The sequence below is a fragment of the Sphaerodactylus townsendi genome, linkage group LG01, assembly GCF_021028975.2.
Source record: "Sphaerodactylus townsendi isolate TG3544 linkage group LG01, MPM_Stown_v2.3, whole genome shotgun sequence".
NCBI classification, from domain to species: domain Eukaryota; kingdom Metazoa; phylum Chordata; class Lepidosauria; order Squamata; family Sphaerodactylidae; genus Sphaerodactylus; species Sphaerodactylus townsendi.
In genome coordinates, this window is record NC_059425.1 from 48162255 (window position 1) to 48185261 (window position 23007).

Genomic DNA, 23007 nt, shown 5'->3' on the forward strand with positions numbered 1-23007 from the left:
CGCCCTATCCCCAAAGGGCTCAGGGTGGTGAACAATATAAAAGCATATATAAACATAAATATATAAAAGTTTAAAATTTTCATTCTAAAACAGTATCCCACGAACCCATATGCAACCCTCCCAAGAAGAGTGATGGGTCCCGATGATGTTAGGGACCCTATACAGCAGGGGGAGGATGACAGCAGGATGATACTGAACAAGTTAAAGGTAAAAGGGAGTCAAGGGGTATACCAATTGATTTGATCTTCCTCTCTATCAGTGAGAACCATGAATTACTCTGGGTATCTGATAGTATTAGGTGAACCAGAGAGTGCTTATTGTGTGTATAATGCAATGGTTGGAATATATTATATAATTTTAGTCTTGGTGTGTTTACACTGGCTCCCAGTTTTCTTCTGGGCCCAAATAAAGTTGCTGGTGTTGGCCTACAAAGCCATATATGACTTGGGGTAAGCAAATCTTAAGGACCACCTACTCCCTTATGAACCTACATGTCCACTCCTGTTATCTTTGGAGGCCCTGCTTCAGCTGTATCTGCTAGCAGAGGCTAGACAGCTAGAAACCCAATAAAGGGCCTTCTCAGTTGTGAAACTGGAATTTTGGCACTCCCTCTACAGTAAGATTAGTCTGTCTCCCTCTGTCGTTGTCTTCCACCAGCAGGTGAAGATTTTTCTTTGGTTTTCTTTGATTTTTCTTTGGTATCTGTACTCAGACAGAGGTCATCAACTAAAACTAGAAGAGCCATCTCCATTAAATATCCGGACCTGAAATCAGACTGAAAATGGTCTAGAACAGAAGAATTATTCAAAAAGACCGGGAGTTGGTTTGCTACTGCTCTTTAAATTACTTTGCCAAGAAAGGGCAGGTTAGAGGTCAGGCAATAACTGGTGACATAATTTTTCTGTGGGGATGATTTTTAAAGAGGCAGATGGATAACTGCCTCTTTGAATGGCCAAAGGAGGTACCCTGAGTTAGTGACTTATTTTTAAAAGGTACTAAGTGTTTGTTGATATAGTCCTTACATGATTTTAGCAGCCATGAAGAGTATGCCATCACCAATCCTAGTATCTTGTCCGCATCCATCACAAACTGCGACAAAATGATCCATGAGCAGACATCGTGGTATATTAATCCTGTCTTCTGGTGTGCCTATGTTACAACTACGTTACAAGGTCACAGCATATTCTAGATATGCTATGAGGAAAAAATCTTGGCAAAGATATCACAGCTGGTTATCTCTTCCCAAGACTATAAAAGCTCAGATTTTGGTGTTAGCAGTTGCTGAGGCACCTTGAACAACTGGAATGGTTGTGAATTAGCTGATGCTATAGTAGCAGAGTAAGAACAGTTCTTTGATGCCATCACCACCACTCACAGTTTTCTATCTGTTTTGGTACGGATTTTCTGCCAACATTGTAGTAAACCAGGGTGCCTGATTATGCCCCAAGTGTAGGACTGGGCATAGAGGGGCAAACTTGTAGATATTTTAAGGAACTCCACATTCTACCTTACCACTGAAGATTCAACTGAGTATGTGCTTGGGATCTTAAAATCCCCCAGAGCATTCTGGAATCCAATAGGATTCATTAACCTCCATGGGTGGACCATTTTAACTGGGTCCCCCCTCATGTGGGATGATGGAACCACGCTCAGCTTGGCTTTAAGTAGGTAGTGTTCAGCCTATGAAGCTTCTTGAATCTCTAATCCTGAAACCAAGCCATTCCTCAATTGCTCAGTGAAAACAAACAAACAAACAAGTCCAGTGTATGACTTCTTCACATGTTGGGCCAATCACAATTTAACAGATGCCCAAAGCAGTCAAGGAGACTATAACATCCTGGACCAGTCCTGGCAAGGCATCTTCACCATGGATATTGAAGTCCCCCAGAATGGTCAGTCAAGGAGTCTCCAGTACCATGTCTGACAGTACCTCTACTAACTCATGAAGTGTACTAGATGGGTCCTGCACCACAATGCAAGCCTCACATGCATGTTTTCTTACATTTCAAAACTTCTTACTGCTTAAATTGAGAACAACTACTGTATGGATCACATGTGATGACTCGAACACATTACCATCAGTTGCTTGAAGACTGTATGTCAGGCCCAAGGCCAAGTAGCCCTTTGCTAGAAGCTCCCCAGCATCTTCTCCCAGATCTATCACCATCTTGGCAAAATGTTCTCCTTCCTCCAGCTGTAAAGACAAGTAAATAGATGAGAAAAACATTACTGACCAGTCCTTGCAATCAGAAGTGTTTTTGGAAAAACCTTTCAGATTAAAAAAATGTGACCAGTACTTCATTTCTGTAGGAGGTGCTAGGGGTCAAACTTGCCTAGAAACTCCATTTAGATGTGTGGCAGCAGGCCTTAGGCTTCCAATGGTGGAGAAATGTGGATTTTTAAGTGAGCTCACTTTAAGAACATGAGAAAGAGCCTGCTGGATCACACCAGAGTCCATCTAGCCCAGCACTCTGCTACTCGCAGTGGACCACCAGGTGCCTTTGGAAGCTCACATGCAGGAGGTGAAAGCAATGGCCTTCTGCTGCTGCTGTTCCCGAGCACCTGGTCTGCTAAGGCATTTGCAATCTCAGATCAAGGAGGATCAAGATCGACTTCTCCTCCATAAATCTGTCCAAGCCCCTTTTAAAGCTATCCAGGTTAGTGGCCATCACCACCTCCTGTGGCAGCATATTCCAAACACCAATCACACGTTGCGTGAAGAAGTGTTTCCTTTTATTAGTCCTAATTCTTCCCCCCCAGCATTTTCAATGTATGCCCCCTGGTTCTAGTATTGTGAGATTTTTTTTTATCAGACCCGCCACTTTGTTGTATCTTCAAGCACTCCCAAGACTCTCAGAGTCTGGCCTTGACAGAGTTTATCCGGTTTCAGTTATTCAAAACAATGCAAAGCTATAGATGCCTAACAGTGAACAGTTAGATGCTCAGCAGCTGACTCCTGGTCCTTGAAAGAGTTAGTCAGATAACCAATACTACAGCCTCTCTACAAGTCTTCCAAGCACAGCTTTTCTTCTCAGGATCTTTTTGCCTTTGCAGGTTGCAACACACCAGGGAAGCATGTTTGTGTCAGGACTGAGGTTCTGAACAAAGACAGTGAGATTCTGGATCAGCTTGGAGTGTCACAAGTTTTGCCAGCTCATTTTATCTCTATGCCTGCTTACATTTCTGCAGGACTGGCGTTGTTCGGCCCAGGCACAGAGCCAGGTTTATCTTTACAGACAGTCGGCCTCTGCAAAGTTAGAATGTTGAGACCTCTGTGTTAATTACAAGTAGGAGAGACAAAAACTGAATAAAGCATATCAGTAAGTGTTCTGAAGTTACTGGAGATGCTAAAGGTGGAAGAAGCAGAGCATGCTTGAGAGTCTCTAACAACATGCTTCATTAGCTCCCAGGAGAGATGGCAGGGCCTGCCAGAAATAACCAACAATGTCAGCTCAGAGTTAACAGCCAGCCAGCACAACACAGCATTATGACTCCTGCTTTATGAAACTTTGCTTAGGAACGAAGCTCTCTTTGAAGCTTTCATCTGAAACTGAAGTGATTATTTAAGGACCTGACAAAAAGGCATTCTTGATGCCCAGACTTGTCAATATCTTTTGTCATCTCCTACATCCTATAAAGGTAAAATAATTCCGTAGCATGTGAGGAAGCATCTGACTCATAGAAGTTCATGCTGGAATTTAAGGTACCACTCTTTAAGGTGCCACTGGGGTTCTGTTTTACAAAAATAATTCAGCCAGCTAGAAATCTGGCTGCTACTACACACCACACACACACGCACGCACGCACGCACACACGCACGCACACACGCACGCACGCACGCACGCACACCCCAAGTTCAGGCAAATCACTATTCTTTCAGCCTCACAGAAAAAAAAACCTGAGTCCAGCACCAACAAAGTTTTATTCTTGGTATAAGCTTTTGTGTGCATGCACACCTCTTCAAATATACTGAAACAGAAGTCACCAATTATTACATATAAGTACATGGTGGGGAGAGTGTTGCCTGGAAGAGCTAGTTAGGGTTGTGGGAACAGGCCAGAATGTGTATAAATTTGTTTAATCAAGAATTATGGGAAGTCATGGAACCAAGGATTTGCAAAGAATCAAAATGGGAGCTTCTGTGTAAGTGACCAGCAAGCCTGCAGTTTTGCAATAGGTCAAAAAGGCATGTTACCAGCAGCTTGCTAGTGACTATGCAAACAAGCAAGATAACACCTTTGACATCTTGGCACTGAGGGCCTACGTGACAGCAGACAGATGAATTTTATTATTTGGTTTTTGGGTTAGAAATGAATGTGATTAGTTAAATTACAAAGTGTTTTTCTATATAGCTAAATGAACACATAAATGATAAGTGATTCACATGTATTTGTATTTTACTATAATTCTATTGTCTTAGAATCATTGTATAATTCTTAGAATCATGTTTTAACATTTCAAACTGGGGAATTGTTAGAATCATTTCATGTTGGGAGAGAAGGAAAGTTTTATGATCCAATGGAATGCTGCATTGCCTTAGGGATAGATCTCTCTGGGAGAAACCTAGCAAAACGGGTTTTTCTTGGAGGAACAAGCTAGCTTTTATGGCTGTTCTTTGTATATGCATAGAGGCCATAAACTAACAGCATGTAGCGTTTGAATTACAGAAAGAATGTGAAAATACGTAGAAGTATAGGCTGCCTTCATGTGACCAGTTCTATCCAATTAGATTTTTAAGGTATATGAATCATAATACGTGGAACAAAAGGGGAGGACTATGTGACGTTTTTGCATCTACAAAAACTCAGGTTTTCATATGCTGGACGTGCCTCCTTCGAGAGCACCCGGGAGGGCGTGCCTCTCCTTCGGAAGAGGTCACCTTCTGTAACTTATCTGTATTCTGTAACGATCTAAAATCCGTGTCTATCACTCGAGGGCACCAAGGGCGTGTCTCTTCCTCGGGAGAGTTCACATTCTGTAACTGATCTATATTCTGCTAAGTAAAACTGTCTGTTTGTTTTCTAATGTCAGATGTCTTTTGCTTTATTTCAAATTTTAAGTTTTTCTTAAAACTAACTCAGCTGTGTAGGACCAGAGAGCGGCCCTGGCCCCACAGGGTCATTGTGCATAAGTAACTGAATGTTAAGTAACACCACATTAACACACATAGTGAAACCTGTGAATGGCAACAAATGGCAACAATCATAAAGCACAATGAAATAGTTTAAAAACAGATGCAGGAACTGAATGATGCTGGCATATGTAGTGTGATAAGAATCTGATATTTCTGTTGAGTCCTGGTGTTTCCAATGTCGTGAGTGTTGTAGTAAGTTGTAACTCAGCAATATCCCATTCTAGTCTCTCTCTCTCTCTCTGGGATGCTGTGTGGTTTGTTTATAGAAACAGTGTTCTGCTTTCAGATAGGTTGGTTTCAGAGGATTCGATAGTAGTGAAAGGCAAGTCTTGCTTTCGTTTCCTAATATCAGATCCTCTGAAGATGCCAGCCACAGATGGCAGGCGAAACGTCAGGAGAGAATGCTGCTGAACACCAGCCATGTTTCCCGGAAACCAATACTACACCCCCAGTACGTTAGCAGAAAGCCGGCCGACAACATATATTGCTCGACTGCCCCAAATACGAGGGATCTAGCACCAGACTTTTTGCTCTTTTGTCCTGTGTAATCTTTAATGAATACTCTGCTGTGGGGAAGATTACGCTTCTACTAAAACAATTCTGCCTCTGAGATTTTAACTTTGTAGCTAGGTTCCTTATAGAAACTTTGAAATGATTACCTGCGATGGTTCTCATGTATGGGATACTTGTTTGGACAATGTTGGCTGTTATATGGATTCTATGCCTAATAAAATCTGGAGGAACCGGGTTTGATTCCCTGCTCTGCCACTTGAGCTATGGAGGCTTATCTGGGGAATTCTGGGGAATTCAGATTAGCCTGTGCACTCCCACACACGTCAGCTGGGTGACCTTGGGCAAGTCACAGCTTTTCAGAGCTCTCTCAGCCCCACCCACCTCACAGGGTGTTTGTTGTGAGGGAGGAAGGGCAAGGAGATTGTAAGCTCCTTTGAGTCTCCTACAGGAGAAAGGGGGGGATATAAATACAAACTCTTCTTCTTCTTCTAAATCCAGACTCAGATTCTCCCTTTAAATTCATGCCGAAGCGGGTGGATTTAAAAGGAGAATCTGGGGAAATTTGGGGGGTGCCTGCTGTCATGGTGCAATTGTTAAGCTAGAAGCACCAAACTTTCAGGATATCTTTAGGAGACTCTCCTAATGATACCACCCAGGTTTGGTGAAGTTTGGTTCAGGGGGTCCAAAGTTATGGATCCTCAAAGTGTAGCCCCCATCTCCTACTAGCTCCCATTGGAAACAATGGAGGATGGGGGCACCCCCTTTGGGAGTCCATAGCTTTGGACCCCCTAGACCAAACTTCACAAAACCTGGGTGGTATCAATAAGAGACTCTCCTGATAATACACCCCAGGTTTAGTGAAGTTTGGTCCAGGGTATCCAAAATTATGGACCCTCAAAGATGTAGCCCCCATCTCCGACTAGCTCCCATTGGAAACAATGGAGGATGGGGGCACCCCTTTGAGAGTCCATAGCTTTTGACCCCCTGGACCAAACTTCACAAAACATGGGTGGTATAAGTAAGAGGCTCTTCTGATGATACCACCCAGGTTTGGTGAAGTTTGGTTCAGGGTGTCCAAAGTTATGGACACTCAAAGATGTTTGTTGTGAGGGGGGAAGGGCAAGGAGATTGTAAGCCCCTTTGAGTCTCCTGCAGGAGAGAAAGGGGGGATATAAATCCAAACTCTTCTTCTTCTTCTTCTAGCCCCTATCTTCTATTAGCTCCCATTGGAAACTATGGAGGAGTTTGGGAGTCCATAACTTTGGACCCCCTGAACCAAACCTCACCAACCAGGGTAATATCATCAGGAGAGTCCCCCAAACAATCCCTGAAAGTTTGGTGCTGCTAGCCCAAACAATGCGCCCCCTGAAGGCCAAAAACCGAAAAAACACTAAAAAAGAATTTGAAAACCCACAAACGGAGGGGCGGAGCTTCGGACATTAATGGGGTTGAACCAGAGAAACCCCCCCTTACCTACGTCCTTGGCAGCAGGAAAAGAGGAAGACCCATGATGAGATGGATTGACTCAATTAATGGAAGCCGTGGCCCTCAGTTTGCAAGACCTGATCAAGGATGTTAACGGTAGGATGTTTTGGAGGTCATCAATTCCTGGGGTCACTATAAATTGGAAGTAACTTGATAGCACTTAACATACATACAACCCCTTCCTAATTATAACATTATAATGCAGTAAAAGGCAAACTGATACTGACAACAATTGCATTCTTGGCCTCAGGGGAATAGGACAATATTTTATTATGATTTAATAATAGACAGTTAATTGAGAACATTTGACCAAAGTCGTGTGTCAACAGTAGGGATTTTTTAGCTTATTTTTCAGAGTTGTTGAAAAGCTGTATAGGGACGTTTTCTGCAATTAGCACAATCAAAGGGTAAAGCTTTTTTGGACTGCTGCAGATGAGGACATTTGTAAGTGCTCCCACCAAAAACATTGCTACTAACAGAAAATTATCACATCAGGAAAAAAGTTCTAGCCAAGGCATCTTGGCATGCCATCCCAAGGTTGAAAAGGAAAACAAAAGGCACCAGTGTAGGGAAAAATGAGAGGTGAGAAAGTTTTAACGTATAATATGTCCTAAAGTTATGTCTATGTCAGAACTGTCTATTCTGTCTGGCAATTACTCTCTAGGATCTCAGGCTGATAAAGGTGCCTCTGTCAACACACTGTACTTGATAGCTTTTAACTGGACATACCAGGAGCCTTCAGCACACAAAGTATCACTGAGTAGCCCTTCAGCGGCTGTTGAGATGAAAAACTGGCAGGGAAGAGACTGTTGAAAACCAGTGTGCTATAGGCACTAGAGTGTTGGGTGGGAAGATGCAGGTTCAAATCTCCACTCTGCCATGAAGCTCATGAGGTGACCATGGACCAGTTACACCCTCTCTTTTTTCTCTCTCAGATTAACCTACCTCACAGGGCTGTTGTAAGGTTAAAATGGGGGAGAAGAATCATGAATGCCACACAGAATTCCTTGGAGACAGGGCAAGCATGATAAAAATGTAACAGATTGTTTGTGCTCCTCAAGAGTTTTTTTTTAGGTCCTTGTGTCTGCTCTCATAACTGTATATTGTGATGTTAACAAAACACAATGACTGACAGAAGGGATGGATTCCGTGTTTTAGGCCATGCAGGGGTGACAAGGACACCAAACACTACTTTAAGACATCTGCTAAATCCAAGGCTTCCTCAGTTGTCATGGACAGCAAGGATAAGTTGTCAAACCTCTCCTGAGACAAAGCTGTTCACACAAATAATACTCAGCAAGATATGCCAACAAACTGTGTTCAGTCTGAAAAATATAATAATCTGGGTTCTCCCTCCCACTTCTTGCCCCTCCACTGTTATCACCATTACTGTGAATGTGCTTTGTTTTTCTAGCAGCCTAACTCTTGAATGTTGTTTCCCTTGAAAACAGAGAGATGCTGTTTCCAGCTAACTGTGTTATTTTACTGTGGGTTTTAGAATGCATGTTGAGTCAAGCCCATGGGCACAGTGACAAGGGAGCAAGGAACAGGGGGAGCTATGCCTTGACATACTGCCACCCAGCTGGTATTCATCTGACACCTCTTGGTGTTATTTTGTTTTGTTTTTTAGAAGACCAAAGCCATACACACTAAATTGTTACCTCTAGACTTAAAAACAAGAGCCCCTGCTATCACCAACAGCAATTTGGCATAGCAAGTGAGGAGAAATGTCTAAGGTTTTTGAAAGCAGGGGAAAAACACAGAGGAAAGGGTGGAGCAGCAAACTTAAACGACAGCACCATGGCCATTGCTTGCAGGATCATGACGACGTATGACTAGAAAAGACTTGAAGGCCACCTGGCCCGTTCCCACTTTCCAGTCTGCAGCAAGATCCTATTAGGACAGTTTCACACATTTTTGCTCAGCAGCAAAACTAAGTTTACCACAGAATGTATATGCAATAATGACCTGCAGTCAATACCCATGTTATAATGTCAAACATCTAAGCAATCTTAGGTGTACATCTAAGCAATATTAAACGTGAAGAGAGCCCAAGCCAGAAGTCCTAAATGTTTACCAAGCATTCTCATCACACACACAAAAAAATGACAATTGGCCCAGGGAGAGGCACAAAGTTACATTTTATTTTTCCTGACTTCCCCCACACCTTAGAGCTCTTACTTTCCTTTTTCCAGCACCCGCCATCTTGTGCAAGCTTCAGGAGCCTCCATGCTTCCTTTGCCATTTGCACAATGTTCCCCAGAGTTTCCTCTGCTTGCAGCTCATCTGATGGCCATTTCACAAAGTTTGTTTTTCCTGGTGATCCTTTGCATGAATCGGCTTTTCCTTTTCTTAAAATGAGAAATCTTTGTAGCTACAAAACCATCTCAGAATCGCAGCTGCTCAGAGGGCTGGTCTACCCCCGATTAAGAGACAACCAGTAGCCATGGCCTTCATAGGGTCAAGGTCCACCCATTACTTTCAACCATGGATAGACCTGCCCTCCAGAGAGAGCGCCAGTCTCTCCACAATTAAAAATAATGGGTAGAGCTGGCCTGTGTGGAGGCCAGATCTCCCCATTGCTTCTTAATGGTAGGTAGACAAGCCCTCCGAGTTGCTGTGATTCATAGCTGGTGTTGTCATAGCTACAAAGACACCTCCCTCAAAACAAAAAAAGTCAAAAATGACACACTATCATTCAGAATGTAAATAGGTTTATTAACAATACTTTATTAACATATCTTCAATCTCAGAGGAATCGCTGTCCGAATCTGACTCCAAACAGATCTTTATTTGGGATGTTTCTTTGTGTTCTTGGAGAAAGTCAAGTTCCCAAAATTGCCCCTCCTTTCTGATCACATGCTGGACAAAACTGCTGCACATCTCTGGGGTCACAGCACACACTCCTTCCTCAAATAAATTCTTAACATCATTCAGTTTAAAGGTGGTGTTACATATTGCCACATGTCATTATATGACTCCACACCAACTCCATGGGGTCCAGTTCTGCATGGCAGGGAGGGAGGCGAAGCACTTGATGCCAGGCAAAAACAGCCATCTTGTCTGTTTGATACCAAATGAATCTGTGCTTTCCTCTTTGAACCAGAAGAAGATGTTCAGGCTTAACTTGATCAGGCTCCCCTTCTCTGTTAGCCATGTTCTGATAGATTCCTTTTTGGATGCATTCACTGGGATCTTCTCAGACACAGAGTGATAAGAGGCATTATCCACAACAAAAATACTTGGGGAGACAGTTTGGGCAGCAACTCACAAAACCATTTTTTGAAGTTGTTCCCATTCATTTCCTGATTGTAGTAGCCATTATTTTTGACTGAAAAAGAAGCAATGCATCCTCCATAAACCCTTCCTTGCTCCCACAGTGAGCACAAATCAAGCAACTCCCCTTCCCAGATCACTCTTTCAGTCCTGAGGAGAATCCTCTAAGAAATGCATCCTTCGCCGACTTGACAGTTTGGTCTTGCCAGCATTTTGAGACTGTGTGCCCTGTGTTCATCCATGTGTCATCCAGAAAAAAAACCCCTTCCTTCCCACAAAATGGTGAATCCTTCTCAGATAACTGCCTCCAAGCAAAGATTGCAGGCTTGTCAGTCAAAGAGCAATTCTTATGCTGGCGATTGTAGGCAAAGCCTATTTATTTCAAAATGAGGTACAGTGTTGATTGTGAAATGCACAGCAAATCCAGGTCGCTGTTACATCATCAAATATTTTCTGTAGTGTCGGTGGCTCGTTTCTGAAGAAATACTTGAGCGCAACTACTCTGATTACACAAGTAAAGCTGTTATGCTTGACATCCTTTCTCTGGGGGTTTGCGAGGACATTTCTTGCCTGGATTCCCAAGAACTCCCCCGTTTGTGTGCCATTGCTTCTTTGCCCTACAGGTGGGCACAAGAGACACTCTGGTCAACCTCAAAGTTTTTGCAACACATTCTTCAGTGCTTAGACTGGGGTGCTCTTCCTGAATGCGTGAATCAGGATAAGTTGCTGAGTTTGACTTTGAATTGTCTGCGCTCTGCAACTGATTTGAAACAACAGTGAGGAGAGTTCACTTCAGAGGTAGACAAGCACTCTCCCACTTTGTCAACCATTTTGCAATGGGAACCTTACCCAATGATTTTAAAAGGGCAAGTTTTGCTTATAGTCATTTGATGCACTATAACTGCTATTTTATCAAAGTAACATCATGTTTAATACTGCACAGAATTATGGTTTTGACGAAGGCTGAGCTTAAAAATGAATTATAATGCTCATAATCATTCAGGACTGTTTTTCTACTGTGGAAGCATGCTACTTTCTCTTCCACTGAACCACAATCTTTATGTGATAAAGGGTATAATGAAGAATGAAAGCAGATTTTCATGCAGAGCTGAATCGTACTTTCGCCAATCAACGTGGAAGAAAAGCTTTCATCTGCAAGTCGCTCTGGAGTGATGCGCAAGCACTGACAATGTTGCTTTTCTATTCAGATTGGGTTTGCAGATGGAGTTGCCACCTTCCTGGTGGGGCCTGGAGATCTCCTGGAATTACAACAGATCTCCTGACTACAGAGATCAGTTCCCCTAAATAAAAAATTATTATTTTATTTAAAACATTTGTATGCCACCTTCCCACCCAAATAGTTTTCAATGGCATTTTCACTTCAATGGCTTTCCACTCCAATAGGACTCTCAATCAGTCATTGCCAACTGCTTTGGAAGGTGGACTCTATGACGCTATACCCTGCTGAGGTCCCCCTCCTCCTCAAACCTCCTCCTTCCTACGCTCCACCTCCAATTTTCAGGAATTTGTCAACCTGGAGTTGGCAATCCTATTTACTAGAAATGAGGTTGCCAACCTTCAGGTGGGGCCTGGAGTTCTCCTAGATTTGTGATGGTTCTCTAGACTATACAAGGTCAGTTCCCCTGGAGCAAAAGAGAGCTTTAGAGGGTGTACTCTATGGGATTACATCTTCCAAAACCTTCATCTTCCCAGATCCCTTCTCACCAATGTATAGGAATTTCCCTACTGGCAATCCAATAGGAGAGTTTATTTTATCAATACATATCCTTGCTTTGTGATTGGCTCCTATGGATAGGATTGCCATCCTCCATGGGGCACCAGGAGATCTTCCACTATTGCAATTGATCTCCAGATGACCAAGATCAGTTCCCCTGAAGAAAATGATTGTTTTGGAGGATGAACTCTATGATACCCACCTGAGGTTCCGCCCCTTCCCATACCCCAGCCTCTCCAGGCTCCAATCCTTCAGATCTCCGGCTATTTCCCAAGTCAGAGCGGGCAACCTATGCACCATGTTACTATATCCAATTAATGTTCTTTTCTGAGTCCAATGAACAGCAAGATTCTGCACAGAAAGGCAAGTAGGTAAACTAAATGGTAGCTTGATTAACTAAGAAGTGAGACTTCCTATCGTTGCAATTATTGAAATGATGAGTAGCCAAAGCCATAAAAAGATAAGGCAATTAAGGTTAAAAATGGCTTTATCATGATAAACTAACCAGGATCTAACATCATAACAAAAACACGCATTAGAGAGGGAAAGTCAACATTGCTGGAGTTCTTCCAATTACATGTTATGTTCTCACTCTGTCCTCTTTCTCTTCCCACTCTCCCTTTCTCTTTTGCTAACTGGCAATTGCATTTCTACAGTTATTCCAAAACTAACATCTTATTTATAGCTTGCTTGAAATACACAGAGTAAGTCATACTTTAAAAGCTTCCTCAAAATAAACTAGCTTCATATTTTATAACCGAACAGGAGTTAATTTTTCATTTAGGCTGCTTCACCAGATACCTAACTGTATGTAGTTATTTACACTGTAATTTATAATCTCTTCACAGGGTCACTCAACTCCCATTGTTAAGAATCTCATTCTAATTTTATTACTATGCAACGAGAATGAACACAATACATGCAATTACAATATTTAGGAAAGAAGGTGTCCCGGGACTGAAGCACTGAGCCTGGCGGTGGAACAATGTCGGGCTTCCAAGAAGCGGATAAAGATCATCATGTCAAATTTACTTTTGAAAACTATAACGGAAGTTTCAGAAGGACAATATTAATTTGTGTGATTTTCTTTTCTGGGTGACTGCTGAGATCACAAGACTGAGATCTCAAGATTTTAAGGAGAATCCAAAGCCATCTCCCTAGATCCCTTCAGACTCTGGCATGACCAAACTGCATAAATGTATGGGTCCCTCTGGATCACATACAGAGCTCAGCCATACATCCATTCAGTTCTGTGGTACAAAACAACTGGGCTGTAATCTGAAATATAGCTGCAGAGCAGAGGTAGGATTCAGACGGTTCGCACCGGTTCGGTGGATTGCGTTGTTAATTTGTCCTTTAGTTTGGCAAACCAGTTGTTAATCCCACCTCTGGCACTCACTGAAGCGAGATCTGGTCAACTTTTTCCCCTATTCCTGTCATTGGCTGTTAGTGGCATGAGGATCATTTTGCAACTGAGTGTTGTTTTGGAAATGGGGGAGGGACAAATAGCAGTGCAGGAGCGGGACGAATGGGTCTGCGGGTGCACAAACGAGGGAAGGGAGGTACGTTTGATGCTGATGTGGTTGTGTGCATTTGTGTGTATGTGGGGGGGGGGGGGGTTACGAAGAACAGGGGGCGATTTTCAAACCGAGTCCCTTGGTTTCCCGCCGTGATTTTCCTAAACTGAGCCTGCTTCCTAATCTCCTGAGATTGCAAGTTCAATTGGTTCATTGATACTTGATTTGATGTTGTTTAGGGTTTTTCTATGGGAGTGAATGGTAGGGCTGCGAGCAAACTCAAAAAAAGGGCTGTGGCTGGCTCACTGCCTACCTACCCTTTCAAAAAAGTCCCTCCTCGCTCCGTCTTCCGTACTCCTTCCCTGCTTGTCAGCTTTCCCTGTTTCCCAGCTCTTCTTTAGGGGTGTTTGGGGAAGGAGTCGTGTACCCTCCCCTGCTTGCTCTTTTTTTTGTGTTCTCTCTCCCTCTTCTCCGTTTTTCTCTCTCTCACTTCTCTTTTCTTGTCAAGTCCCTGCTTCCCTCCTATCTTCTTCTTCCTCCTTCCTTTCCATCTTCCCCCTTTTATTACCTTTCCATGCACCTTCCACCCCGAGGTGGGATTCAGCTAGTTTGGCCTGGTTTGGGTGAACCGCTTGTTAAATGGTGAATCCCACCTCGCCAGGCTGCTGAATGAGCATGGTGGAGGGGTCGCCGCAGTGGGACACCACATGAGATAGTCCTGCCTACTTGTTGTACTTTGGCTACGGGCTTCTAGATCAACAAAGATGAGGAATTGCCTGGAGGTTAAAATAGTGATGCTGCCTGGGTCGACACAGCTTGGGGCATAGTGGAGATGCTAGAGGGGAGAAAGGCACATTCAGTGCTGCTCCTAGAGAAGTCAGGGAGTTCCCGGGAAACATATCAGACCATTGGTTCTTCTCAGAACTGGTTCTTTTCACGTGTAGTGGTTCCCGAAGATCTCAGAGAAAATTTTTCCCCACCACTAGCCACTTGAGATCCTTTTCACTAGAGAATGACAAAGATTGAATCGTGAACTTCTGAATGTGATCCACTCATTGGTCCATGCCCTCTTTCTTCAAACTTGATTCCCACAGTTTAATTTTGTTGTTCTGAGTTGGCAGTACATATAAAATGACTATACTGTACTATAAAATGTTTAGTATTAACAATGAAAAAATATGATTCTATTAATAATTTGCCTGTGTAAGGTCACACAATATGAAATCTGAAATTGAGTATCCCCAGGGTTTTATCACCTGTATTGTGATACTGTAATATTTATTTCAACCTGTTAATTATTCAGTCAGATCAATTAAAAGCAAGACAATTAATCAACCACAAGCATTTTGAAACTGTCTATGTTCTTTTCTCTGCAGTTTGTCTCTTCTGATTTTACTGGGTAGTCTCAACAGTAATCTACCGCTGACTGTAGAGCCACCTGGTGGGGAATACTTTTATGAAAACAGCTAGCTCTTGCTTGGAGAATGTACTAAAAGCAAATAGCTAAAACCCAGCAGATGCTTCTGCTCTTGAAGATAATCAAAATTTTGCAAAGCATGGTTTCTCCCACCCACCCGTGTTGCTGTGACTGGAGGGTACATTTTAACAAGCCTGAAAATCGGGGGGAAAAACCCTTCAGCCACTGTGACATGTAGAATAAAATTAAAAAGAGCCAGCTGCTGGTTGGAGCAAAGCAAGCTTTCTGAGCTGCTAAATTCGTTTGGGCTGCAATCCTATGCACACAGTAGCCTACAGAGCTGGATATATTTGCATAGGGCTGGGCTGTGATCACTGTCAGGAGATGAAAACTAGTTGCTCAAATTCCATTTGGAGAAATTACTTCAAGAAAATGGCTCCAATTTATAACCAGTCTGCAATGAGATCTCTTTTTTTCCTCCTTTGCTCTGAACCACCAGAGAATAGTATTCCAGTGTGCTCCCCCCCACCAGCCCCGCGGCAACATTTCAGTGGAGATCTATAATTTTGCAGCTGTTACCCATTCTTCCCCTCCTCCAATGCCTCCCATTCCTCCTCTCTTTTAACTATACTCAAGGGCTGTCAATGCGGCACCTAATGCATTATGTAAGAAGCACTGCACCAGCTTGCTTACCCAGTGCAGAGGCCCAATGCAGACCTTGGCAGCAAGTAAGGGGACTGTAGGATCCTCAGGACGTAGCTTTGCACATTCTCTGAGCACTGAGACGGCATGTGAAGACTGGTCAAAGGAAAGAAGGAAAAGAGAAGCCTGGTTAAGACAATGTATTTATAAACCACAAGCTGGTTATTCATCATGTCATTTCCCCATAATGCTTTCCATGAGAAAGAGTGTACAGGTGCAGCATTTTCTGAGCAATGTGTATTATCTAGAATGTCAGACACAAGCCTGGTCAAATCCCTGCGGAACCATGAACTTGATGGGATTCTTGGGCCCGTCTTTCTCAGCCTCATCTATCTAACATGGTTGTTGTGTGGAGAAATGCATGCCCCCCTCCTGCAGCACCTTGTTTGAATGATGAGATAAAATATAATAAATAAATGGAAGTTTGGTTTTTTCTTCTTCCTTGGTGCAATTGTCAGAGAAAGAGATTCTCTACCTGCTCAGAGCCACTTTATTAAATTACATGTTTTACAGCACAAAATATTTTGTTACCCAATCTCCAGTCCTCCTGAACAATGAGGTGGTCTAGGGGAAGCACTTTGAGTTGCCAAGCTCCAGGTAGAACCTGGAGATCTCCTGGAATTATATCTTATCTCCAGGTTATAGGGATCAGTATCCCTGCAGGAAATGGCTACTTTAGAGGGTAGACTCTATGACATTTTACTCCACTGAGATTCTCCCCCTCCCTCATTCCCAACCTCCCCAGGCTCCACCCCCAAACATCCAACAATTTCCCCCCATCCAGAATTGGCAACTCCAGTAGCACTGCAGGCCTTAAGTTCCTTGTGAATGAGATAGCAGTGGAAATTTACTGTATTTTCTAATCTGTAAAATGGCAAAAGCTCCCTGTTCCCCCCAAACACTCCCCATCATTCAGACTCCTTCGAGCCAGTGTGAAGATTCAGGCTTGTGTCTTTCTTTGCACTTGTACTGCATTATAACTCTGCTAACAGTTTTCTCTACCACATGTACTTATCAAATAACAGTTTCTTCTTCTTCTGTCCCTCTGTCAGAACCTCCTTTAACCACACAATTGAAACAGTTGTTAATGAACAATGATTTCTTTACTGCAGGTAAGTTAAGTCCAGTATAGTACAAAGACGTCTCTGCTGGCCCCAGAAGACGTATCTATTTTAAGGTAACCAGCGTGCCCATACCCCCGCCCACAATACAATTCCACAGCTGCACTACAGACCAAAGTATGTGGCCTTCATTAGATTAGCGAAGGAGAGATAGACAGTCAGGAAACAGCAAAAGAATACTTTCACACAGCAGATTCACACAGACCAGAGTTCCCATCCTGCAGTACTCAAGCCACCTCGACACCCGCTCTGTCTAAGAAGTGGTCCTGTATGGTATCAGTCACAAACCACCATGAGATGTTGAAGATTCCTGCCATTAGTGTTCATTAAAGAAATCTAAACAGAGTCCAATTGATTACTAGGAAGCAATCAAACATAAAATGTCTGGTCACTTTTATAGTCATTTCAATGCATTCTGGGCCTCAGCCCTAGGCCCAAAAATTTATGTCCTGGGCTGGCTGGGAAGAGTAGGTGAGCAAAATGTAACTTCCCTGAAAATGCATGTTACCAACCACATGATACATTTGGTTAACCCATTCCTTCTCATAAATTAAATTAATAAAAAGAATTTTAATACCCAATAGATACTTTTCCTGGCAAAGAAAATGGAAAAGCACTACCAGCTGGATTTCTCCCTATCATACATGTAAGCACTGTGAGCTTGTGCAGGCAGCTGAACGTTCAGAATGTTGAGCAGCTAGAAGTTGGAGGATTTAAAAAAAACAGTCAATTGAGAGAGGGCTTGAGGAATATGGGGGGAAAGCTGTTTTCCTGGTTATTAATTTTTAGTAATTTCAAAATTAAAATTATTTACTATATTGTTGTTAATTATCCTATGTGAATAATATACAGTTGTAAAGATACAGGAGCTCAGCAGCCTAAAATGTTGCCAACTATATATTCAAATGACTTAAGCAAGTAACTTAAAAATTATACTGAAAAAGGAAAGTGAAAACAAGGATCTCAATTTATTAGCCAATCTGCTTTTGCAGCAAAATCACTAAAACAATATCCCCAAATGTTACTGGAATACATACCATTACCCTTAACCTGCTGGAAGGACTTAGATTCCACATTCGCATGGACCCACCAGCACAGATCCCCTCTTACCTTGTCACCCGGCTGCTGTTGCACTGGAGAGGCCAGGGGACATGCCCCCATGGCCATGGCAACGCCTCCAGGGCCAGAGGCATGTCCCCTGGCCTCTCCAGAGCAACATCAACCGGGAGACAAGGTAAGAGGGGATCTGTGCCGGTGCGGGGAAAACACCGGCGTCCACCCAGTGCTGTTCGCTCAGCACCAGGTGGACCCCGGCATTTTCCAAAAGACTCGCTCATTAAGTGAGTCCCAAAAATGCCGTTCTGGGGGGAATGCACCGCTGCCGCTGCGCTCCAGCAGTGGCAGCAGTGCAAAGTCCTACCCCGGAACAATGTTTTTACCAACCCCATACCGGTCTTTATGGCCTGTGCAGAACAGGCCTTGGTCTGTCATGGTCAGCACAGATTCCATCAGTGCATACGTGAAGTAGGGATTTTTTGCTCCAATATGCATCACTTTAATCTGTCAGTCTGCACCTTTACACCCAACTGTTCCCCGAGAGTTCCAGATCATTTATGAGTAAATTAAGTAGCACTCATCCCATAACAAAACCTTGGATGCCACTGCTGGTCTCCCTCTTCTTTTTTAAACAGGCACCAGGCAATGAAAGAATGTCTTCCTATAGCTTGACAGTTACTAGCCTTTGATACAGCATCTTGCCAAATCCCTCCAGGAAGTTTCAGTATACATTGCCTACCTGATTACCCTTCTCTACATGGCTTGCAAAGATTTATTGTATGAAGCTGGGATCCATGAAAAACAAGAGATGAAAAATATCCTTTTTGCCCCAGAACTCATGTTCTAGATTTTCACATGTTAGAGACACTCTTTACACAACAGGCCTGACACAAGGCTTGATTTAGGTAACGCTGATTTAAGTGAAATTTGATGGGAATTATGGAAGTCACCCATTTTTATCTACACAGCTATCACCTTTTAACCTGAATATCTCCATCCTGGGTTTTTTCACTTGAAAAGAGTAAATTGAACACTCAGGAACTGGAATGGGAAGGCAAGTGTTGACTATAGTTTAAGGTGCATTGTGATCCTTGATGTGAGATTATCAAAAAAATTAAAATCTGTTACTGGATTCCCCAAGTGTATTGATAGTAAATGTTGATGTTATATAGCTTATGGGAACATAACATTTGTTAGAATACATCCACACTAGCAGGAAAGCAGAAGTGTGGTACACACATGTCAAACTTCCAAAACACCATGATTACTACAAAAGGGAAACAGGAACATGAGAAAATAATATATATAAAAAGTTACCTCATAGCAGAGGCAGCATTCAAGTCATTGGGCAGGATGTGCTACATCACAGGACAAAAGTACAGATATATGGTATGTCCTTTTTAAACACTTACCCACCTTGGACTGGGAAAGGGGTATCTATAATGGTAGCAGGGGAATACATTGATGCCCAAAGTATACATATGAGAACAATGGAAGCATGTGAAAATTCTTGCTTTACATACACTATTGACCTTTAGATTAAGAGAAGGGACAGCAAGAACCTGAGTATTTCATCTGGGCGTATATATAATGGATCTCTGTGCAATCTTATGCAGTGTGTGCGTGCATGAAAGAGAATGAATGATCCTACAGCAGCCCTATTAAAGAAATACTGATTCAGTACTGTTTGTGTAGGGTCTAAATAATTAGATAATTAAAATGTTTCTATTCTTCAGTGACACTGTGGGTGGAAAGTGCATTGTTTGCAAGGTTCGCTGCAAGATAGTAATAATTAGACTTATTAATGACATGGCTGTAGAGCAGGGGAAAATTTCAATACAAATTCATGTCAGGATATAAATTCTATTGTTGAATACAGCTGATCAATGTAGAGGTCTGTAATGCTAATCCCAATAGGAAGCCAATCATTATTCTTAGTTTTGTATTCTACCACCTTCCTTTCAGCCATCACATTAGATCCAAACTCCTGCCCCTTAACCTGCTGGGAGGACTTAGATTCCATTTAAAACAAAAATCATGCCCCTTAGAAGGAGTAATGGCATAGCTGTTAGCAACTGTACCTTAAGAGTCAGATCAGATACGTACCTAGTTTCTTTATGATTAAATGGACTACCACAATCCCATTTTTAATTCTATTCTTCACCAAGAGACATGGGTTGCAAATTCCCCACTGGATTTGGATTGAAACTACAGCATGCGGGGAGAGGGGGCATCAGCAACCCCCCATACCATCTTCCTGATCTAAAATGGCCCCAGGGGCCCAGTATTTACCTAGCAGGGGGAACTTATATACAGCCATCAATACATGTAAGTTTACCCAGAAGGGCAAACATTGACTCCCTGGAGCCATTCTAGATTGGGAAAACAGTATGGAGGGTGTGGGAGGGAAGACTTAAGACACTTATCTGCATGTGCTGCAGTTCTGATCTAAACTGAGCCTCTGCATGCTTGGGAGTTGAATTCCAAGCACAGTACTTGTGAGGCACATGTGACTGAAAGTCCTCATGGTGAATCTAGGGAGGATGTATGAACTGGCCTATCGCTGAAATGTATGAGGAAGCACTGCATGAGGGAACTCCACTTTTACAACAGTACACACATCAGGCTACAAACTATAAGTGAGGTACCATGGGTGGCTGAACATTGGTCATGTTAAAGGATGTACATGTTAGAGGAACGCTATCACTGATATGATCTACTGTTCCATATTGGTATATAGTCTTGAGCAATCATTTCCAATTCTCAGTTTTCCATTGCATGGCTCTGTATTTTTCTAACGAGTGGGATGCTTCAAAGAATCAACTGAATCAGTTTTTTTGTTCATATATGAGACCAGAAACATATAATATTTGTTTGATGTCAGTTCATTTAGAAATGTACACATCCAATAGAGATTTACAAGAGGATGATCCTCTCCAGACTACAATCAACCTCCTCAACAACACTTTTGTTAGGGGCCTCTGCTGATAATTTTTTTCCTTCCCCCTCAGTTTTGTGTATGTGTGAGTTTGTGTGTAATGAACATTCAATTCGCCCTTGATATTCTAGTCCTTTAAGAGGGCCATGGACATGATCAGTTCTCATCAGGCTCTTTTTAAAGAGGAGAGTCTACTTTAATTTGCAAATGTATTAAGTATCATACAGGGGGAGTGCACCATGCCTTGTGAGTGGTACTGTTTAGGCACCTTGCTGAAATTAGCAGCGTATATGGGAGAAGGGTAAGTAAACAGACAGAGTTAGACTTTAAAGCATAAGATCCTCTAAACACAACAAAATAAAGCTCACATGCTACTACAGAACACAGACTTTGGTGTCCTTTGCTGGCTTCCTTCCAAATCCAAAGTATTCAAATCCAAAATACGCAGTTAATTTCAGGTGTATTAATATTTGGAAGGGAAGTCAGCATGGTATAGCTCGATGTTGTCTGATCTCAGAAGTAAAGAAGGGTCAGTACTTGAAAGGGAGAATCTGTAGAGGAAGGCAATGGCAAACCATCTCTGCTTAATCATTTGCATCAAAAACCCCACCAGGGGTCACTTTAAGTTGGCTATAATTTGACAGTACTTTATACACACATGCATTGTCTATTCCAGTTCTGAATTTGAGGGCTTTCAGTTTGGGGCACTTTGGCTGACACTTGACTCATAAGCTACTGTGGGCATGGGAGAAGTTGCTGTCGGTCTGTTTTAGGCTCATCATTAAAGTAATTGCCTGAGATGATAGAGATTACAGAATCTAACAGAAACCTGCTCTTAGTATTTAGAATGATAACCCAATTGTTTTGAGCCACTTGCTGTTATCCAAGTACAACTTCGGTCATCTCACTCTGCTGCTGAATTTTGAGGAAGCTTTGGAAATGTCTATGTGCTACATTATCTTCAAGGCACATTTTTTGTATCTCACCCCCTCTCCCAGCCTGTTCCTCTCCAGACAAAGAAATCAAACAATTGACTGTCCTCTAGACACCTGACCTTTGTAACCAAATCTTTAACGACAGAATGGACACTGTTTTATCTTCCTTTCCCTGCTTGTGCTATTTAAGGAGCCATCTAAGGCCCTTGCATCTCCCAAGGCTCCTGACTGCAATACAAAGACAAATGTGCTCTTTAAAAAAAAAGTATATCACTTAGCAACCAAGCTAAGCTTTTGCAAGAAAAGCAACACAGGAAGCTCCCCAAATCAAATCCACTCTTTGCTGCTGTGGCACTGCACACCAGATATAATTTTATATTGTTCCCCAACACTTTCTGGAAGAATCTGTACCACTCCGTGCAAGAAGCAAAATTGCCATGTCAAACATTAAACTACTACTTTACTGGGGGTGTGGGTGCGGTATTGTGGTTGGGTTTGGGGGAGGGGGCATTTTTAAATCTAAATTCTGATAATCTGTGTTTATGGATTTTTTTTTTAGTTCATTGCATTTGCATTCTATCTTTCTCCAAACAGTTCGCGTGTTTTTTTCCCTCCTCACAACAAACCTGGATGAGGTACAGTAACTGTGCAAAGGCTAAAGAGGGAGATATGAAACCAGGTTTCCCCATTCCAAAACTTATACCATGCATTTAATAAGACACAGCTTACAATTTAAACTATACACACACAGAGAGAGACACACACACTAATAAGAACCTGGCTGCAGACTCTGAATGCCAATGCATGCGTCACTGCCTTATTAAATTGCCCCAGAGCACCTCGTCTCTGTGCAACACTGACTTTTAAAGCCAAAAAGTTGAAAGTGAAAAGAAATAGTGGCAACCGATTGCAAAGGAGCCTTGATGTACATTCTCTGCCTGATGCCCTGCCAAAATTGCACAGGAACAGCAAATATCAACTGGGAGTTGTTTGATTCTCTCGCCCACACGGAGTAACCAAGGTGTCGCCAGGAGCAGAGCAGTTATTTGCAAAACCTCCCCCTTGGTTCCCTTCTGCTACCCAGAAAAATATTTCAAGAGTCAGTATGAGACAGAAGTGCTGTCTCCTTTGCTTACTTCCTGCACTTGCACACCAATCAAACGAATTTTACCCCTCAA

The 23007-nt window shown here is 42.5% G+C and overlaps 1 protein-coding gene across 1 annotated transcript in view; it reads right to left on the reverse strand.

The window, feature by feature from the left end:
- TTC7A (tetratricopeptide repeat domain 7A) overlaps positions 1-23007 on the reverse strand; it is a 197949-nt gene that overhangs the window by 117971 nt on the left and 56971 nt on the right. The window contains exons 9-10 of the mRNA XM_048504819.1: positions 15771-15905; positions 2077-2194 (exon numbers count right to left, since the gene is read on the reverse strand). Of these exons, the coding sequence (XP_048360776.1) occupies positions 2077-2194; positions 15771-15905 (253 nt within the window). The remainder of the gene's footprint in view (positions 1-2076; positions 2195-15770; positions 15906-23007) is intronic.